At 38.9% G+C, this 20,980-nt stretch overlaps 1 protein-coding gene across 1 annotated transcript in view; it reads left to right on the forward strand.

Annotated features, from left to right (window-relative positions):
* The window catches only part of SMPX (small muscle protein X-linked), a 52,164-nt gene that overhangs the window by 11,955 nt on the left and 19,229 nt on the right, over positions 1-20,980 (forward strand). The window contains exons 3-4 of the mRNA XM_079122984.1: positions 2,714-2,800; positions 8,592-8,741. Coding sequence (XP_078979110.1) covers positions 2,714-2,800; positions 8,592-8,726 — 222 coding nt within the window. The 3' untranslated portion in view covers positions 8,727-8,741. The remainder of the gene's footprint in view (positions 1-2,713; positions 2,801-8,591; positions 8,742-20,980) is intronic.

Consider the following 20,980-nt stretch of genomic DNA (forward strand, 5'->3'; position numbering starts at 1 on the left):
ACTGAGCTACATCCCTGGCCCTTTTTGAGACAGTCTTGCAAAGTTGCCCAGGCCGGCCTTGAATTTGGGAGCCTCCTGGCTCAGCTTCCTGAGCAGCTGGGATTACAGATGTGTGCCATCATGCCCACTTGCTTGTACTAATTGTGTGACTTTGTGCAAATTATCTAATTGAGTTTCTTCATCAGTAAAATAAAGGTGATTATATCAACCTCAGAAGACTTGTGAAAATGTAGGTGTCCAAAACCTCCATCTCCTCAGACTTTGCATTAGATATTCTTAGAATACTTTACCTGAGGGAACAATTCTATGCTTAAGAGGTTTGAAAAACCCTGCTGTAGCCTAATATTCATATCACAAATGGGGACAGAGCTGCTATCACTTTTTCAAGTATAGAAAATCTGTGGCAACTCCTAGAACTGGGCTCTTTTCACTATTATAAACCACACATGACTCATGGAGAGGTTACTTGAATTTCTACTATTAATCCCCAAATGGGAAAAGGTGGTTCTTTACCTATTACATTATTATGGATGATCTTTGCATTTTTTTCTACTGAAAACCATAATGGACAATAGAGCATACATACTTGAATAAATAGGTTAGTTTAACTATTAAGTCTTTCAAAAATAATATGATAGCTTGACCTGGCTATTTGGAAGATTCCTCTTGTATGTAGATTCTTTTTTTAAAATATTTTTTTAGTTGTCAATGGATTTTATGTATTTTTACATGGTGCTGAGAATCGAACCCAAGGCCTTACTCATGCTAGACAGTCGCTCTACCACTGAGCCAGAACCCTAGCCCTAGATTCTTAATAAATGGGTTGGGGTGGTGTAATTTCACTAAACTTTTAATTGATTAACCTTCTCCCATATAGTCCTATTGACTTTCTCCCTCTTTCATCCAGACTGTACTGCTGGAAATAGTCTCTTGGTCCAATTATATATCATCTTCTTTGAGTCTTATTTACATTGTTTTGATCTTATTTCGGGTTCCTATGATATTTCTTCCAATCTAAACACTGTCAGTTGTAAAATACTATTATTTTATTTTATTTTATTTTTGCTTTTGGTGGTACTGGAGATGAAATCCAGGGCCTGATGCATGTTAAGTGGCCCTACCACTGAGCTACAACCCGAGCTAATACTACTATTGTATACCCTGCCAAGGAAAAAGAAAATGTGCCAATTAAAATTGTAACATACAATTGGATGTAGTGTCTTGTGTCTGTAATCCCAGTCCCTTGGAAGTTGATGTAGAAGAACTGCTTGAGCCCTGGAATTCGAAGCCAGCCTGGATAATATAATAAGACCTTGTCTCAAAAAAAAGTGTAAGACACATTATGATTTCAAACATATTAAAAGAGGTGCACCTTGGTGTTCATGAAATATAGCTCCATATTTACGACTATTTAAAACCTATCTTTCCATCTGTCTTATCTGTCTTGTAGGACATACTAATCAAAAATACTTCCAATGATACCACAATGATGTACCCCTTGATTTTTCCACTATGAATACTCCAGATCTGTTTCTTTTCTGTAGAATCAACATTATTATAATAAGGAGAGAAGTTTTAAAGCCCCTAGGTGGGAAAAGTCACTTCCTGTTGTCCATGCTGAATGGACATGGACAGTGGATACCACCTGTCATTCCCCTGGTGACAGCTTATACCAAGTACTTCCAAATGGACCTCACCACATTTCACAATAATTTCATTTGGTCTAATCTGTGTCATAATAAAATGATGCATTTGCTCAGGCATCATTGTCACTCAAAACAAGATGAAACTTCACATTTTCAAACCCACATATACCATTACTCATAAAGCAACACCTTTATCTGTAGTGGAAAAAAATGTGTTCTACTTTTTTTTTAAAGTGTTTAATGCATGTTTTATGTGAGTGCTACTATTGGTTGAAGACATTTTGTGTCTCTAATAAATGTTTTCACTTTTGATATCAGACAAAATATGGGCAAAATTCAAATTTGTGTATTCTCTTCCCAAGTTCAAATTACTATGTCAACATATCATTACATAATTAATTTTTGGAGCATTTCATGTTTAGTAGAAGGTATTTTATATTCTCCACTGATGGAGATAAATAAGTTGTCTTAATAAAGGACAAGAATCAAAGAGTTACGATACAAAGGGAACTTGACATTCCAGCACTCTGCTTATTCCTTACTGATCCACAGAAGAGTGTGTTGGCTAGAAGGTTAATTCCAGGGGCTTAAGGCAATGCTGAAATGTGGCAGGATGTTATGCAAAGACGGAAGCAGCATAGGAGGTGTGAATGTTCCCCACTCCCATAAATATTAAGGAACCTGAAGGAAGGCAAAGGCATGAAGTGGCTTTTGTAGATGCTTTCCTTCTGTCCTATGGTTATGTGTTCCTTCCACATCCCTGACAGAGATAATATGCACCACAGGAGGGCAACAGCGAGAACAAACTGTCTTCAAATTCTTCCACCCAATAAGGAATTGTAAAATTGCTGCTTGGATGTAAGGATGAATACCAGAAATCTGTAACAAATGGAAGTCAAATTTTCCTTTGCATATTTTGTGCTGTCATTACAGCAATTTTCCTGAGATAAAAAGCTTTGAAGATGTACTTTTCAGACACATTTTTTCCCTCACAATGATTGCTGTCTCAGAGTATCATTGCAATTTCTTACATTCTTGAACTAAATCTACCCCATTTTCTCTTTTAGGCAAATATCAATATTCCAATGGGAGCCTTTCGGCCAGGAGCTGGGCAACCCCCCAGAAGAAAAGAATGTACTCCTGAAACCGAGGAGGTGAGGAAAACTTAGCTAACAGAGCTCAGCGAGGTCTGTCTTCTCCAGAATTCTCACTAAAGGAGGGCAGAGACCAGGTGGGGCAGCAGGACAAGCAAGGGGCAATGGCTGTGTGTCAGGGAATCAATATATAATATATAGATTTTTGTAATTGTCTTGGTCATTCAGCTAGGAAACTCTCTGTCCCTCTCATTCAACCAAGTCCCTGGCACAGTTATTTGAGGATACTGAACTTAACTTCCTATTGTTCATTGATTTTATATGTGCTGAGGAGGACACAGCCTCTCAGATGCTTTTGGTTTAGTGATAGCTAGCTACTAGATTGTTTAGTGATAGTTACTAGTTAACTAATAGTTAGTTAATCTTCACTTGGGAACATTTATCGACCTGAACAGGATGTATTTAGGGCAGCTTCTGATGGGTGGTGAACACAAATTGGAGCTCTGGAAGTATGCATATTGAATTACTTGTGGATTTGAATAATCACCTTGATCTCTGGATGTTTCCTTTGAAAAGACAACTTTGCAAGAGTCTATCAGAACGCCATTTCTGTTTTTTTCTTTCCTCTAATTTTTCTTCCCTAAATCCAAGTACCTGGTTTGCTAAAATGAAGACTTAAATTAATAATGAATGTAATAAACAGGAAAGGGTTTATGTTTTTTACCCACATGTGACTTTTCTGCTGAAACCTGGAAGAAAGGTCTGATTCTGAGGTAAAAATTAATGTATTGAAGCATTTCATTAGCATAAGACAAGGAAAGTGGAATTAAATAAAGGCACAAGGCACACAAAATTATTTTATCTTAAAAGTAGAAAGGCTTGTTTACTTTTGTAATGGCATTTTTGGTATTTTCCCCCAACAAAATCTATTACCATATCACAGTTACAAATAAGATTTTGCCTGTATCTAATCTCTTCTCCTGTGACTATTCTTTGTTTTAAACTTTATTTTTTTTAATGTGGTACTGAGAATCAAACCCAGTGCCTCACATATGCTAGGCAAATGCTCTGCCACTGAGCTACAACCCCAGCCCTCCTGTGGCTATTCTTGATATGGTTAGGGTCAGGGGTAACAGCACCCTATCAATAGATAATTCCTGAGAAAGAAATGGACTGTTTGAGTGATGTCATCAAGTTCTGGAATTTCAACCTCTAAGTTGAACATGCAAGTTGAAAAGACCTGACCCTACCTCGCTTTTCAATGGTTATATAATCCCAACTTTTGGTTCTGCTGATTGCCTTCCAGTTAACTCATGAATTCTCCATCCAGGATCTCAGTCAAGTACTTGAGTATTTGAGTCTGTGTCTCAAGTAGGATCTCCTCCATCCCTCAGAGTGTCACAGTGAAAAAAGAATCTGTGATTTAATAAATACAGTATCATCTAATAGGTATTGGATAAATGATTGTTCATAAGTTGATCTAATTGTCCAATTTTCATGAAAGACCCCTGGAATTACTGCTTTGCATATTGTGAGAAAGAGTCATGGGAAGGTAAGAGGGAAGGTAGTAGAATTTTCCTATGTCTGTTGTCATTTGATTTTCTTCTCATGTTTCCTCTTAAGCTTTGTCTGTCACTACTGTGGCAATCAATCAGAAAGTAGCTTGACCCTCTTTCTCATTAAATTGACTGATGTAACAGTTGGTTCACATCTCACCTCCTCTCTGTGGTACAGGCCTTGGTTCTCTGTACAGCTGGTACTTTTTCTCCACACAAGTGTCTCACTGAGGGGGCTGGGGAAGCACTTTACTCTCACTCTTGCCTTGTCTCCAATCTGATGTTTCCAGCACATTCTAAAATAACCAAGAATGGATATAGCCTAGTTTATGAATACATTCTTTATAACTGACCACATATACAAATGGCCAATATTCTTCATAGGATGAAGAGAGTGAGGTATCCACAGAGATCCAGAGACCCCAGGAGTATTTCATCAATGGTGCCACACTTCACAGGGCTCATTGGGCAGGAGGAAAGTAGAGCTGCGGAGCTCCCTTATCCCACAAGCAGGAATAAACTGTAGGACTGGTGGTGTCTTACAGAGGGTGTGGGCTCTCAGGCCTTAAGCTGCAGCCTGGACCACAGAATAAGTTTCTCACAGAAACACCATTGTAAGGGGAGTGGTTGGGCAGTTTGGCTTGGCTACAAGGTGGGTTAAGCAGGATTCTGTGGAGTAGGACCCAGTTGCCTTTTGTGGCATAGTTTGGGAAAATGGAATCTGAATTTGAAATAACGTTTACATCCATATTTAACACTATTATTCAAGTTTGGAAACTTGGAATTTCTTCCATAGATTTGGGATTCATTGCTTAACCTTGCCTTAAGAAAATTATGGTATAATGTGGGGATCTTAACATATCACCTCTGACAAGAACAGGTTACCTCTGTTACAGCCAGTAGGTTATCCATGTAAATTCAGAAGATTTTTTTGATCCTGACACACTTTCAGATGTGAAGAAGAGGATGCACCCCAGCAGGAAGAGGATGAATCTCTGGCAGCCTCACAAAGCCTGTGAACACTGGCCTTCTCCGGTCCACCTGTGGCCTCTGGCAAGCTGGAGTGCACGCTCTGTGTACTTGGCCTGTCAGACATTGGCATTTGCCTAGCACACGTACCTCACAGTCAAATCCTCATAGGCAGGCCTGGTTTTTTGCATGACAAGCAGCTGCTTGCTTGAAGTGATTGGCAAGGTATTGACAAGCCTCCACCAAGTCTTCCAAATCTCTTTTTTGATCAAAATGCCATTGAACCACAAAATAGCATGTTGGGATTTTCTGTTAAATATTTCCCTTTCCATTGGGTCTCCTTTCAAAATGTAAACATATTATTTAATTCTAGTCTAGCTACTTCTTAGCTGCCCAACCTTGAGCAAGTCTCTCAGCTTTCCTGTGCTTAAGTCTCCTCAACTGTAAGATAAGGATAAGAGTAGTGCCAGATTTATAGGGCTGGTGTGAGGGTTCAGTGAGTGAGTATGTGTAACTTAAAGCAGCTAGCAGTGAAGTGTTTGTTATTGTTAAATCTTCAGTGTTTGGGCATGAGTGAGCAGGTCAGATGTCACCCCACATGGGAGAGCTTGGGGGAAAACCCAATAAAGTATCTGGTAGCAAAGAGGCATATGAAAGCAAGAGAGCTGGAAAATGCTTCACTGTTTTGCTAAGCTTTGCAAATACTGTGTGACTCCCAAAGCAAGCATTTTACTTCCCAACAGTCATTTCTAAAACTGGGAGTGCTGCTGTGTTCTATAAGGCTTCTCCCATGCTCTTCGTCTGAACCAAAGAATGTCCTCCATATCCCTTCTCAATTCAAATATCTATTTACAAAAACAAATGTACTTAATTAGCCAAATGGGGCCATCTGGAACTCAGCTTGTTCATGCCTTAATTTATTGTAATCCTTATAATAACAAATTCATGGAAGAAATACAATTGTATCTCATTAAGTTTTTAAAAGAGGAGAGAAGTTTCAATTTTAAAAAAATGCATCACCAATAACCCCCTTCCTGAGTCAATATCATAATGTCAAATTATTAAATATATCCACTTAAAATTTTCCATTATATCTCACCTCACCAAATCATATACTAAAAGTCTTACCTTGATTAAAAAAAACAAATACAGTACACTGAGGTGTTAATAATTTAAAAAGAGGATGCCCACTATTAAATATTACCATTTTTCATCTGCATATATTCACATAAATCTTTGTACATTGACACATAAGTTCAGACTTGATATTATGTGTTAAATTTGCCAAGAGAGCACATTTTGATGTTACAAAGATAGTGTATATGACTTACTAGGGAACTTAACAGAAGGAATTGGAAACATTTTTCTCCTTCAGACTTCTTATTAAGATCTACCCACCTAACAACTGTGGGAACATTTATAAGTGAGGAAACATTTTTCATTTCACTGCTACACATATTAAAAAAAAGCAATACTTTATAGCCTTGTTTTAAAAAGTCCCTCCTGGATGCCCAGCAAAGAACATTTTGGAATACCTTGCCCTCCAAGTAGATGTTTTACAGCTTTAATTACTGCTTCTATATCTACATTTATAAATGATGAATGTGTATGCACGATAAAAAGCAGCCAATCCTATGGGTCTGTACATTGACCTGCAGAAACAGTATCTTCCAGATATTTACAGCAGGTATAGTCTATATTGAATTACTTTATCATTTCATGTGGGAGACATGTTAGCCATTTCATCAGCACTATACCAGATTCAGAGAAAATGACTATAGGAAAAGCCATTAGTCCTTAGAACAGACCTCAATATATTATGTCTACTCATCCCCCCTAATAAGCAATTTAAAAACGTGTCTATAAAGGACATGCCTACCAAGTAATTTGCCAGGGTTTGGAGAAGCTTGAAAATGTTCTTCCTTTAAGTTCTAACCAAACTGAGAACTAGGGCCAGGAGCTGGACAGGGACTAACACACCACAGCAGCTCTAATACCCCAATGACAAGGCTGCTAAGTTAGGCTGGAGGGCCTAGGGCTTCACAGGAGGCAGACTTTCAGTTTCTTATTCTTTTCCCCCTAGAAATGTATTAATTCACTCAGGTATTGGCCAAGAAAGTGGAGCTTTTCCAGTCTCACATTGATGTTAGTTTGGGTCCTCCAAGAAACAGACCCAAGAATGGGATTAGATGTGCCAAGTGTTTATTGAGAGAACTGCTTGTAAGGAAATTGGGAGTTGCAGGAGTCTGGCAGAGCATCATTGAGACCACATTGCAGGGGAAGGTGAGAGCAACAGGGGTTTTGCAGATTTTTAGGTTGCTTTAAGGCCAATTCTCCAGCCTGAGCTGCTCTGCTGAAGTGTCATGTGTCTCCCAGGAATAGACCTGCCTTAGGATTCCTGTCACACTCAGTCATTGGTTACAAGCAGCCGTGGGAAGCCTGACCTCAGTTGGTGATGGGTAGATTTCAGGGCGAAGCAGCTGGGGCTGTCATTCAATTACCCTCCCTGCAGTAATCTGATAGGATGCATGTTCTCAAGGCTGCCAAGGTGATCAAATGTTCTCTTAACAGCTTCTTCCCAGGCCCATGGGGACTGTGTCCCTTCTACCTCCAGCAAATAGAAGGAATGTACTAAGAAGCAACTTCCTTCTCTAGTAGTGAGTCAGAACCAAATATAGCAACTGATCTTATTGTTTTATAGTCATTGTTGTATGTGTGTTGGGTGTATGTACATAGAGGTGTGGATTTGTCACTATGGTACATTCTCTAGATTAATTAGTTAAGCAGTAATCATCAACTATGTGTGTGCATATCTGTAACTGGGCATTGGAAGAGCCATAAAAGGACAGGATGTAGATATTGCCCTAAAGCTGTGACAAAAACATAACAACAGGTCATTATAGGAAATTTAAAATACTTCCCAAGGCAGGAGGAGAAGGCTAGGTCTCCTCTATTGCCCTCTCACACCCTGTCCATATTCAAAGTTGTTTCCCTTATGTCCTTTTGTTTACACTTCTCAAAGATGTCATGGGACCAAAGACTGGAAGTCACTGCATCTCAAACAAAACATTGAAAATTCCTGAACTACGTCATCATTAGAGCCAGCCATACATTAAAGTGACTTGTTTTCTTCTTCCAGATTTATTTTACTAAACTCTAGATCTTATTGGAACTGAGGCTGTTACAACAATGCAAGAGAAAGTTGCTCTTCTAGAATTATACTCTGACATTCTTGCTTTAATTTTTTTTTCTAGTTTATGCCCATGAGCCAGAGAGAGATCAAATATCTTTTCCAGGGAGTTGAATTTCTTCTCATTTCCCTTCAGGGAGCTCCTCCCACCTTGGATGAGGAGAAGAAGCCAATTCCAGGAGCAAAGAAACTTCCAGGACCTGCGGTCAACTTATCGGAGATCCAGAATATTAAAAGTGAACTGAAATATGTCCCCAAAGCTGAACAATAGTTGGCAGAAAAAAAGGTAAGTGAAAATCTAGCTGGTATCAAAAACACCACTATAAAATGGTTTGAGGAAGATTCCCACAGAAGAAGTCTGGAATTTTATTAAGTACCAGGGCCTTCAATTTAGACCAGTATGTCTGCTGCATTTTTCTGGTAAAGCCAAGCTTTTGGGCTCATCATATTCCATGTTAGTCAGAAATTAAGGATGTTTGCCTGCCAGCTCCTTTCTGGTCACCCTTCTTGGTTGGGGAAGAATTAGGTTAGAGAGGAAAAATACTTGGGAAAGGGATTTAAGGTCTTGGGGTCCAAGGATCCCTCTTTCATCACATGCTTCAGTTTCCCCACTCCAATACCACAAAGAGCAGTGGACTCTTCCTTTAGTTAGAGGTTGAGAGGAGCAAGGAGATGAACAGGTCTGGAAGTGTGAGGGGGCACAGAATAGGAGTTCAGGGCTTGACAAGAAGTAACCCAGGTATATGTAAGGCAGATAGGACCTTGTAGTAACTCCTGTGGGAGGAGCAAGTGTAGGTTCAAAACTATATATGCTATCCTGACAAGGCAATTCAAGCAGGCCTTGTGATCTTAGTTTCATTTTAATTGATCTGTCAATGATGACCTTCTGGCAGGGGCTCAGTCCACCCTCTATGTGCAAAGCAAGCTCCTGTCAACTGGTGGTGTAGAAATTCTGCCACCAGGAGAATTGTAGAATTGACCCAAATCATTGCTCTTTCTCTTACAAGACTTGAAGGGAGCAAATCTATCTTCATCCAACATCACCAAACCCCACCATCCACAATTTATTCCATTTCTTAAGCAGATGTCTAGAGGAGAGGAATCTATACTGGGAACTTAAAACAGACTTTTATCGCATTGAATGTTCATTCATTCATTTGTCCACTTACTCAATTTTTATCTACAATGTGCTGAATATAGAAACATTTATTAATCACTTACCATGTGCTAGATACTGTGTGAAAAGCAGTATGCCTATTGTTTCTTATAAGCCTCATGATATCCAATTATTGCCCTAATTCTTGAGATGAGTCTCAGAGAAGCTGATGTTCTTTATCACACATCCTAAAAAGGGGTTCTGACCTCAGAGTTCATGCTGTTGCCTACTTGTTATACTGCTTCAACCCCTTCTTCCAACCACATTTTTTGGATGGATTGCACACTCCCCGTGGTGTTGGGGTGAAATTTTCTGAACTCTAGAAGGCAGAGGCAAGCAGTGGGGCAGATGGGGCCCTGCTGTATCTTTTCCTCTAGACAGAATGAAGAACTGAGTGTTCTGTGAGACAATCCAATACATTGTGGCCATGTTATTCGTGTCACACATTTATGGATTTACTAAGATATTTACTACTTCTGGAAAAAAAAAAAAGACGTCTTCAGAGTATAGAGGAAGAGAGCAGCCATTTTGAGTCAAACTAAAAATAAAAGTATTCAAGGTTTTTAGCAGTTACATAAAAAATGGAGTAAGAATAAAATACAGAGGAGTCCATGTCCATAGAAATGAATCCCAGGAATCTGGATGGGGACAAAGTGACATGAATGGGAACTGACCTGACATGTGGCTACATGCACTTGATGTTATTTATGACAGAATGGAACAAACTGATGATAAGCATACTCAGTCCTGATTGTTTTGTGAAACTGAGATGAAAACATCCAATACATTTGGAATGAAACTGCAGAACTTCCTTGTGAGAAAGCCTGGAGAAGGGAAATTAACTTTTTTGTAATATTTATTATCATCAGCCAACCAAAGCCATTTAGTTATACGCATGAATTTTTAATGCAAACTTTGAAGGATTTTGCTTTTATGAAATTCACATTGACCTAAATTTAACCCTAGTTCTGGTTTCAAAAGAGTTTGACTTTGAAGATTCAAGGAAAGGCTGCTATAAAATAAGCTCAAAGAGGACCTTGCAGTAGTACATGGCAGTAGCTGATTCAGTAGCCTTGGATGTTTGGTTACAGTGAACAGAGAACAAAATCAACTCAATAAAATATTGAAAAGGTAGCAGAGTACCCAGAACACTTTTTTGTCACTTCATTTTCTTAAAGAAAACTAATGTTTCTTTTTCCTTGTGTTAGCTTTCTGTCACTGTGAAAAGCACCTGGGAAAATAAACTTTAAGGGAGGAAAGATTTATTTTGACTCCTGTATTTAGAGGCTTCAGTCCTTGGTTTTTTGGCCCCTTTGCTTTGGGCTTGTGGTGATGCAAACATTCATGATAGAAGGGCATGGTGGAACAAAGCTGCTCATCTCATGGCAGCCAGGAAGAAAAGAGAGAGCAAGACAAAGGGGCTGAGGAAGGGAGGTGCGAAATGTCCCTTTCAAAGGCACCTCCCACCCCCATATACTACTTCTCCAACTAGTCCCCACATTCTAAAGTTTCCACCATTTCTCAATAGTGCCACCCACTGGGAAGCAAGCCTTCAACACATGAACCATTGGGGGACATTCCAGATCCAAACTATAGCATCCCCATGAACAAATTCTAATGCAAAACCTCTCTGAGAAACCTATTTATACTTTTTCTCACAGGAAGGGAAAATCTAAGTTGTCAGAGTAATTGATCTGAATTCCAAATGAGTACAGACATTGTTTTAAGCCAAGGAATGATCTTTATTTCTTGTAGGAGTAGTGCTCTGGTTTGCTTTTAACTCATCTATTCTGCAAACCTGTGATTTCAGTGGTTATGGTCTATGGTCACAGAGGGAGAGTAGTTCCTAGCATTCATTGATTTAGTGAACTTATAAACAATAGATGTGCCGGACCAGACGTCACTTAACTCCTCACTGGTCAGATTGAGTTCTTCCTTCTTGGGGCACTATTTTCTTGTCATCACTCTCACTCTGTATTGTCCAATTATTTGATAAAACAGATCATTGGTTTGAAGACTGAGTAAGTCCATTGTGTTCATAGTGTGAAACACCAAAAACCATGAGACTCGACTGAAAGTCCACATTATAACTAATACAATACTTTAGACATATAAGACAGACCAACATATCCTTCCAGTCAAGATCAGTGTCTCCTTTTAAGTAGGATTTCAAATGCTTTCCCTGCTTTGTTTCATGGCCAGAATTGTTCATGGAAATTGACAAAAAACATTATAGCACAAGAACCAGAAAGTCCTACAAATAGCCCATTAGGGTTCAGAAGTCATAGCTTGTAGAACAGGACTTAGGACCTGTACCCTGTCATGTACCAGACCAGGTAAGACTGAGACACAGCATATATTTTGTCAAAACCAAGAGACATATGAATGTCCCAAATGGGTCCCCAAACCAGGTTGGAAGTGGCATGGGGCAGGGAAGGCAGGGTGTTCAACCACAGAATTCTTGTAGTTATATTGACTATGATTTTAGGCAGCCAATTGGTGATTCAAGAAAGTCCAAGAGCTGGGTGTGGTGGCACACACCTGTAATCCCAGCTACTTGGGAGGTGGAAGCAGTAGGATCACAAGCTTGAGGCCAGCCTCAGCAACTTAGTCAGAGACCCTGTCTCAATTTTTTTATAAAGAGGTAGGGATATAGCTCAGTGGTAGAGTACCCCTAGTTCATTCCCTGGTACTGCAAGCAAGCAAGCAAGCAAAAGTACGTCCAAGAGCCAGATGGAGAGGCAGGACCAGCGGCAAAGTTTGAAAAATGGTTACCCTCCTGCTTCTTTGCTGCATTAGCAAAAATTCCTTAAGTCTACCACCAAAAGCCACTGTTAGCTTATTTGCTCATAGCTGCAGCAAATGCCACCACAGGCTTCCTGGACACAGGTCTGGGGAACCAGCTCAGGGCTGGTGTCTAAATAGACTCTGTCCATTTCTGCTGCCTCCTAACCCTGAGATCAGACTACAGGTGCTTAGGAAATAACCCTTGTAACTGGCTTCTGTACCTTGGGCACTTTCTTCATTCTATACTAAGATATATAGATACAAAAACTGGTCCCTGATTTCAGGATACCTATGTCTTGATAGATAAAATACTTCCAAAGATAGAGAGTGCAAGAATTAGACAACACTTCTGTATTTGAAGATATCTCATGACTGTTCCTGATCCGTAACAAGTAGGCAGTAGAGACTTATGAGAGGAGGAAATTTGTGATGATTTGGGGTCAGGTACAATTTCAAGGCAGTGGGAAGAGAATGGTTTAAAACAGGAGTTCAGAGATAGTGTCTGGACACATGGAAACTTCAGACCACCATTAATAGGGTAGCCTGGTGAGACTGAACAGTTTCTCTAGGGCAATACTTGTTAAACTTTGGGGGCAGAGCAAAATAAGACCCCACAATTTGCCTATGCTGTCTCTTCTCTTTTTCCAGTGGTAAAAGAGCTCAGTGATAACAAAGAATTGGTGAGGAACAATATAAGTATTAAAGTGGTAACAATGCAGCAATTACAAGAAAAATAAATGATTAACAAAGGTAAAAACCTAAGAATAATTCTCCAATTATGCTAGTGAACCCCAAGATAGCAGCCATCAGAAGCCCTGCGACTGATGAAGCTCTTGAGAGAATTTGTCATTCTGAAGTTACAGGACATCTATCTCTTCAGTGTTGGACATGGCAGCCTGACAACGTGTTGTGTGGGAGACTTCATATGTAATTAAACTGGTATACATTCATACTAAACTAAGGTCTCAGAGCAATGCAAAACAATTTTGTGGCTTGGCATCTTAAAATTGGCATAATTGTACACATTTATAAGGTACAGTGTGGTAATTAGATACCTGTATACAATGTGTAATGATCAAATCAAGGTGATTAGCAATTTCTTCTCCTTAAACATTTATCATTTCTTTGTTTTTAGAAGCTTTAAACTCCTAGTTTTTTATAGGGCATAATAAATTGTTTGAATGTAGTCACTCCACTGTGCTGTAGAACACCAGAACCCATTATTCCCATGTAACAGCACTTTGGCACCTGTTATTCAACCTTTCTCCATCTTCCCTTCCTCCTACCCTTCTTAGTCTCTAGTGACCACTATTCTACTCTCTACTTCTATGAAGTTGACTTTTTTAGCTTCCACATGAGTGAGAACATGTAGTATTTGCTTTTCTGTTCCTGGATTATTTTGCTTAGAATAAAGTCCTCTGTTACCATTCATGTTGCCACAAATAAGGTGATTTCATTCTATTTTATGGCTAATATTCCATTGTATATATGCACCACATATTCTTTATCCATTCATCCATCAACACATACTTCAGGTGATTCCCAAAATGCAAAATGTTCATGGCTTATTAATTCACTTAGTTTTTGGTCATGTATAAAAGTGAAAACCTGGGGAATTGGTCCCTGTTTGCCATTAAGAACTAAAGAAAACACCTACATCTTAGCAGTCTTTTGAGATCAACCCATGGGTCTTAGACTATATTTCAAGAAACATGGCTGCACAGCAGCACATGAGAATAAGTTAGAATGATCTGTGACTCTATTATACCCATACATAGTCCCATAATCTCAACCTAGTCTGTATCGTGTATTCCACATCAGCTAACCAGCTTTGATTCTGGATTTTGTAGGTTGGAAAAGAATCATTATATGCCCTTTTTGGGGAGGGGTGCCCTTATTTTAGTGTGCTTAGGCTGCTATTACAAAATACCATAGATTGGGTGGCTGAACAACATTTGTTTGTCACAGTTCTTGAAGTTGAAAATCCACGATGAAGGTGCCAGCACGGTCACATTCTGGTGAAAGACATTTTCCTGGCTTGTAAACAGCTGACTTCTCTGTGTGTCCTCACATGGTAGGAGAAGGATGCTCTGAGATCTATTCCTCTTCTTACAAGGGCACTAATCCCTTCATGGGGGCCTCACCCTCTTGACCTAAATCTAATTACATCCCAAAAACCCCACCCCTCTGAATACTCTTACATTGAGGATTAGGGCTTCAACAAAGGAGTTTGGGAGAACACAAACATTCAGTCTGTAATAGCTCCCTTCTTCCAGCATTATACCCCACTTCTCTAGTATATTCTATTTATGCTGCAATGCTTATTAAATTGTAACATACTGGTTTTCTGATTTTTATCTTCTTGATGTCATGGCATAGCTCCTTAAAGACTACAATGCACCTAGTACTTATTAGGCACACAAGGCATGATAGGATGATAGTGGCACCTTGGCCACAGCAAGTCTGGTATCCCTTAGAAATGGAGAGGTTCCAAGTCCTTGTATTCGTAGGGAGATTATTTCTTAAAAGCTAAACTAGCTTTTCTGGCAAGTACTGACAGTAGTAATATTTTTGACCATAACCAGTAATGGACTCAGAAATATGATTTCAATTCAGTGATTCCTTTGAGAAACTGAAAAATTAGGAAAAATGTGAAATTTGGTTCATATTTCCCATAGTGGAAAATCAGAAGAAAATTTAATTTTCGAGAATTCTTTGACTTCATTTTTCAAAGAACATTTATGTCCAGATAAGACATATTTACCAGTCATCCAGAGAGATGTCATCTCTGATAGAGGAGAACATGAGGTGCTTATTATTCTTAAATGTTAAGCATTATGCATCACTGTCGTTCTTACTGATTCAAGGGCTAATTTTGAGTATTGGCAGGAAGGCAAAATGATATACCCAGATACTTGATAAGAAGTGCGTTAACACCTAACAGCAGACCCCCCAATACATAAATTAAAAATTGACAGAACTAAAGGGAGAAATAGACAAACTAATGATAATAACTGAGGACTTCTATATCCTATATTCTATAATGGCTAGAACTAAACAGAAGATCAATAAGGAAACAGAAGATTTGAGCAATACTGCAAACCAACTAGACCTAACAGACACACATATAACACTCTACCCAACAAGAACAGAGTACTCATCTTTCTCAAGCACACAAGAACACTGTCCAGCACAGACCATATGTTGTCCCCTCAAAGTCTCAATACATTTACAAGGATTAAATTTTTGAAAAGTCTGCCCTTTGATCATAACAGAATTAAATTACAAATTGATAAGAGAGGGAAGTTTGGGAAATGAACAACTTGTAGAACTTAAGCAACATATTCCTAAATAACTAATGTATCAATGAAAAAAAATCACATTAGAAATTAGAAAATACTTTGAGACTAATGAAATTAAAATTATAGCATACTAAAACTTATGGGATGCAATGAAAGCAAGTGCTGAGTTATAAATGCTTACATTAAAAAAGAAAGGTCTCAAATCATGAACCAACCAACAAAATCAATATTAGCAGCTCCATATTTGGGAAACATGCATTTTATCATCTTACAATAAGCTTATGGTTAAATTTATTTGTGAATGGAAATATCATCCCTTTCAAATGGTAAAGCATAATAACCTAAAAAACCTTTCTATATAAAAACTAGAACTATGTAACAGAACTGGGAAAAAATAATTGTCGAGATCACCAATTTAGCATAATGTTCACTTTGATCTCTCCCCCTCCAGTCTTTTCCTCTGCATTTACATTTGGAATGAAATACAATCAAGTTACTAACAAAATGGTGATTTGGGGTCATAAAGACTTGATCTCATTTCCTTCTACTTTTGCAACTTTGAGCTTGACATATCTATTTTATTTCACACACACACAAACAGAAAATGGCATCTCCCTCATAGGGTAGTTGCAAAAGATTAGAGAGATGTTTTTACAAAAGTATGTCTAAGCACAACACCTGGGATGGGTAATTACTCAGTAAATGGGAACTTATTCTCTTTATACTTTTTTCTGACAAAGCACCATTCATAGCACTTGTACAGATTTGTATCTTGCTTTTTCCACTATATATTTTCTCACAAGAATCTTTTTATGCTGCTTTTCAGCCTTCACTATTAAGATTTATTTCTCATAGACATTGAATTCTCATGATTTCACAACCTTTTCCCTCTGCGGAATACTTAAGACTGATTTATTGATTTACATAGAGCTCAACTAAACAAAACAAAACAAAATAAAAAGCTTCTCCAAATGCCTTCTCTGTGGTTTTCTGGAAATGTTTTGTCCTTGATTTTGACATCTTCCTAGCTCTGACCCAATTACACAAGGTCTCTTCACTTTCTCTGAAGGCAATGATTTGAGGCTGAGGTTTTTCACTCTCTAGTGAAGCCACATTTCTTTTGATTTGTGATGCTCTTTTTTTCTGCTCTTCACTAGGTTATGAGAAAATGAGTTCTGCCGTGGTTTTGTAGTGCATCAAGATTTCACTCATTTGTTTTCTTATCTGGCAAAGTTCTTGTTCTAGGCTCCGATTTCAACCTGGTTGTGTGTAAATGACTCAGTGGGGGTGAGTGTGAGGAGCCTTTAAATTGATTGTGACCATTGATTGAAGAGCTTCTCCATGGCAAACATGCTCAAGTCACCTGGATGGCTTTTAACAAACAGAGCCCTGGAGGGGCTGCTTTGTGAACTTTCAGTGGGGAGCTGGAATTTGTGAGACAACTTTTACAGAATAGACTTGAGACCAGAAAAGCACATGGAGCATACATGGTGGAAGGTAGAGGTGACTCAGGACACAAATCTGTAGATCCTTGTATACTGGCATGTAAATTTCCATGGGTAAAATACAGTTATGACCAGCATGTTCCCTTCTCTCAATGTTAATGGAGCATGTTTTTCTACTCAGTGGTTCTCAACCCAGGATGTGGGAATATATGTGCATTTTGCCCCTCATGGGACATTGGCAATGTCTAGAGACAGTTTAGTTTATCATACATGGGGTGAAGGGTGAACTGCTACTGTTATCTAGTAGGGAAGATTTCAAGGATGCTGTTTATTATCCCACAATGCCCAGGACAGCCCCCTAAATAAAGAATGATCTAACTCTAAATGTCAGTAGTGCTGAGTAATCCTGCTTTATCTGCTTGAAAGCTGAATGTCAAGTGCAACTTGCTGCAAACTTTCTTTTCCAAGCAATCGATGCAGTCCATTTTATAGAAATTAAGACATTAACAAAAAGAGTAATTACCAATTACCCAATATTTAAACTCTCTTCACAGTAATTAGAGATTTAGAAATAGGTTATCTTAAATACAATTTTTTTTTCAATTGGTAAATTAAGTGTATTTATGCGATATGGTGTATATGGAATATCCAAACTACTTTTTGTAGGATAGGTTTTCCTCTCAAATATGTCAGAGAGCAATAGGTTATCTCAGCAGCTCACCAAATCTTTTAAAATATTAATGTTCAACATTAGTAATCATCACTATCATTTTTATTATCATGAGCATTACCATTTATTATATGCTTGTGATATGTCTTAGACCACATCCTGTGCTTCACATACATTACTTTATTTACTCCTCATGTTGACTGCATGGGGTATTCAGTATGATGTCGTTTGTTTGTGAAAGAAAGAAGGCTATGAAAGCTTATGTAATTTGACCCAGGTCACCCAGCTTGTAAGTCACAGAGGTGAGGATCACACCACCATCTGTCAGACTTCTTGCCAGTCCTTTAAATCACTATTTCCCACTGTAGTCTTTTAAAACATCCTTTTGAGTTATAGTCTTTGCAAATATTTCACTGTATTGGGTCAGAGTGAAGCAAGTAAAGACTGAAGACATTGAAAAAACTCACTTCCTCAAAGAAGAACACAACTTTCACATACTGGATTATTTCTTTGTTTGATTTTCCATTTGTTCATTCATTCATTTGTTCAACCAGTCAGTAGCATTTACTAAGTAAGCATAAAGATCCACCAGGTGCATTGGGGATTCAAATATGAGTCAGAGCAGGTACCCTGGTTCACAGTTTAATGGGCAAAGCATCACAAGGAAGCACAAATGATTTTCTCTTTTTAAAGATCTTGAAAAAACAAAGGCTTGATACACACAAATCAGGGAAAGCATGAAAGAAAGAGAGAGACTGTGAAAAAGGTAAGGAGAGTGAAAGAAATGAGGGAGGAGGAAGAAAAGAGGAGACTATGGCCATTTTGAGGATGGTGTGGGTTGTACCCCATGCTAACACCACTGCAGCAGAGACTGCCAAGCCTCTGCAGAGCCTGTCTTGGCTCCCAGGATGAGCAAGGGCTTGTCAGGTGCATCTTTGTCATTTATGGTGCAGCCGTCTCTGAGCCATGAAGCCTTTTCTCTTATTCCCTCTCATGCTGTGTGCAGCCCACGCAGAAAACTGGGGAAATGAATTCCAGGCTGTCTAATCAGGCTTGGCTGCTTCGTGACAACGCTGCTCGTTTTAACTCCCTGCACATGCTGTGGCATTTGAGAAGAAGGAATCATGAGGAGCAAATCAAGACTTGCAAATTTAACTTGTACTCCCTTGCCACCACTCCCTGCTGGTGAACTCATCATTCCCACGCCCTCGAGTTTAGAGCTTTATGCAGATGGCGAGGTGGTAGCTGGTTTAGTCCCAGTCAGAGTTGGTCAATTGGCTTCTCACTGAGGGAAATTTCTATTAAGTGGTCGACAGATTGAAGTCTCTTTTGGCCAGGCAGGTGGCACAAAGGCTGCTCAGAACAATTCATCTGGACTGCTGGAAAAACAGTGGAAAGCAAGCATTCCCTATTACCAGAAAGTCATTGGATACCTTCTGTAGGAAGTACAATGGCACTTCTTCCACCCCAGAAGACCTGCCCTGACACGGTGCAGTTGAATTCTTAACAAGTAATACACGTTTAGCTGCCTACCTCTTGCCTGACCCCCAATTTTTAATATGAATGATAGGAATTATGGCTGCCCTTTAGTTTCACAAGTAGTTCCTGAAAACTCACCACACTGGTTTATCAAATACTGAGTGTTCAAACATCTGTTTATTTAGGTTTGATTTTCATTTACTAGTGATTTTGTATGTGGGCTAGTTGGAATTTACCTTGGCTGAATTAACATTTTTCTTCACAATGCACATTAACTCTATGAACTGTATATGAATGGGAGGGATTAAAGTACTGCAATAAGTCTGCTCATTTATTAAGTGAGCATGTGTGTACCTACAGTGCCAGTCATGATGACATTAAAAGTAGGTAAGAGCTGGGTACAGTGGTGCACACTTGTAATCCCAGCTTACTCAGAAGGCAAAGGCAGGAGAATTACAAGTTCAAGGTCAGCCTCAGCAATTTATCAAGACCCTGTCTCAAAATAGAAAATAAAAAGGGCTGGAGAAGTAGCTTAGTGTTAAAGTACCCTTGGGTTCAATTCCCAGTACTTCAAGAAGAAAAAAAAATAGGTGATAAAGGACAATGTTCTTCAAGGAACTCATACACTAGCTGTGTGAGGAGTGAGAGGGGATATTAACACATAATGGTTACAGCAGGGATGAAGAAGAAATGACAAGGCACAGCCTTTTAATATAGGTGACAAAGAATGATTTCATAGGATGTTGAAAAACAGGTGTTCTACTGAAAGAAATGCTGAAGAGAGGTGATTCAGGCATAGGTTCATGTCTTGGCTTTGCTATTCTCTTGGTCTGTGTTTTATACAAAATTATTCTGCCTCAGTTTCTTCACCTGTCTTATGGTGGGTTAGATTCTTCTTCCCCCCAAGGGACAATTAGCAATGTTTGAAGACATTTGTAGTTGTTACACTTCATGGTGGGTTGAAAAACGTTGAATTACATAGTGTGTAGAGAGTTTTCAGCTTAACAGTGACTATTACTATTATTAACTATTGAATGTTACCATTAGAAAGAATTTAAAGTCCCTCATCTATTAGTAATAGAAACTGAGTCTCAGGAGCAACCAAGTCAAGGTTAGTACCAGTTTAAAATCCCAGTCACTTGGGGTGAGGTTGTAGCTCACTGGTAGAGTGCTTGCCAAGCACATGTGAGGCACTGGGTTCAATTCTCAGCACCACATCAAAATAAATAAAATAAAGGTATTGTGTCCATCTACAGCTAAAAAAAAAAAAAAAAAAAAAAAAAAACCAGTTTCCTATTTTCCGGTTTTATGTCCTTAATTTTCTATGGAAGTCATACAGTTTTCATTTCGAATATTGCCTCTGTTTCGTTGGTTACTTGAAAAGCGTTTGGAATCTGAGTTTTGCAGGAGGGAGTGGGGTGGGCACAGTAGAGTTGACAGACTGAGGTGATGTGGATAGGCTTCTGCCACAGGTTTGCCCAACTGACAGCAGGCACTAGACACTTGGTATGCTGAAGAGTGAGACACACCTGCACTCCACTTTCAGCTGTTACGTATAATTCTGTGACCTTGGCTTACTTCCTGACCACTCTGAGCTAAATCTATAAATAGGAATAATAATGCCAGTTCATGAGAGGGGACCATGAAGACAGAGAAGTAACTCAGCTGGGGCACCTGGTATGAGCT

This window comes from Sciurus vulgaris (genome assembly GCF_902686455.1).
Source record: "Sciurus vulgaris genome assembly, chromosome: X".
Classification (NCBI taxonomy): domain Eukaryota; kingdom Metazoa; phylum Chordata; class Mammalia; order Rodentia; family Sciuridae; genus Sciurus; species Sciurus vulgaris.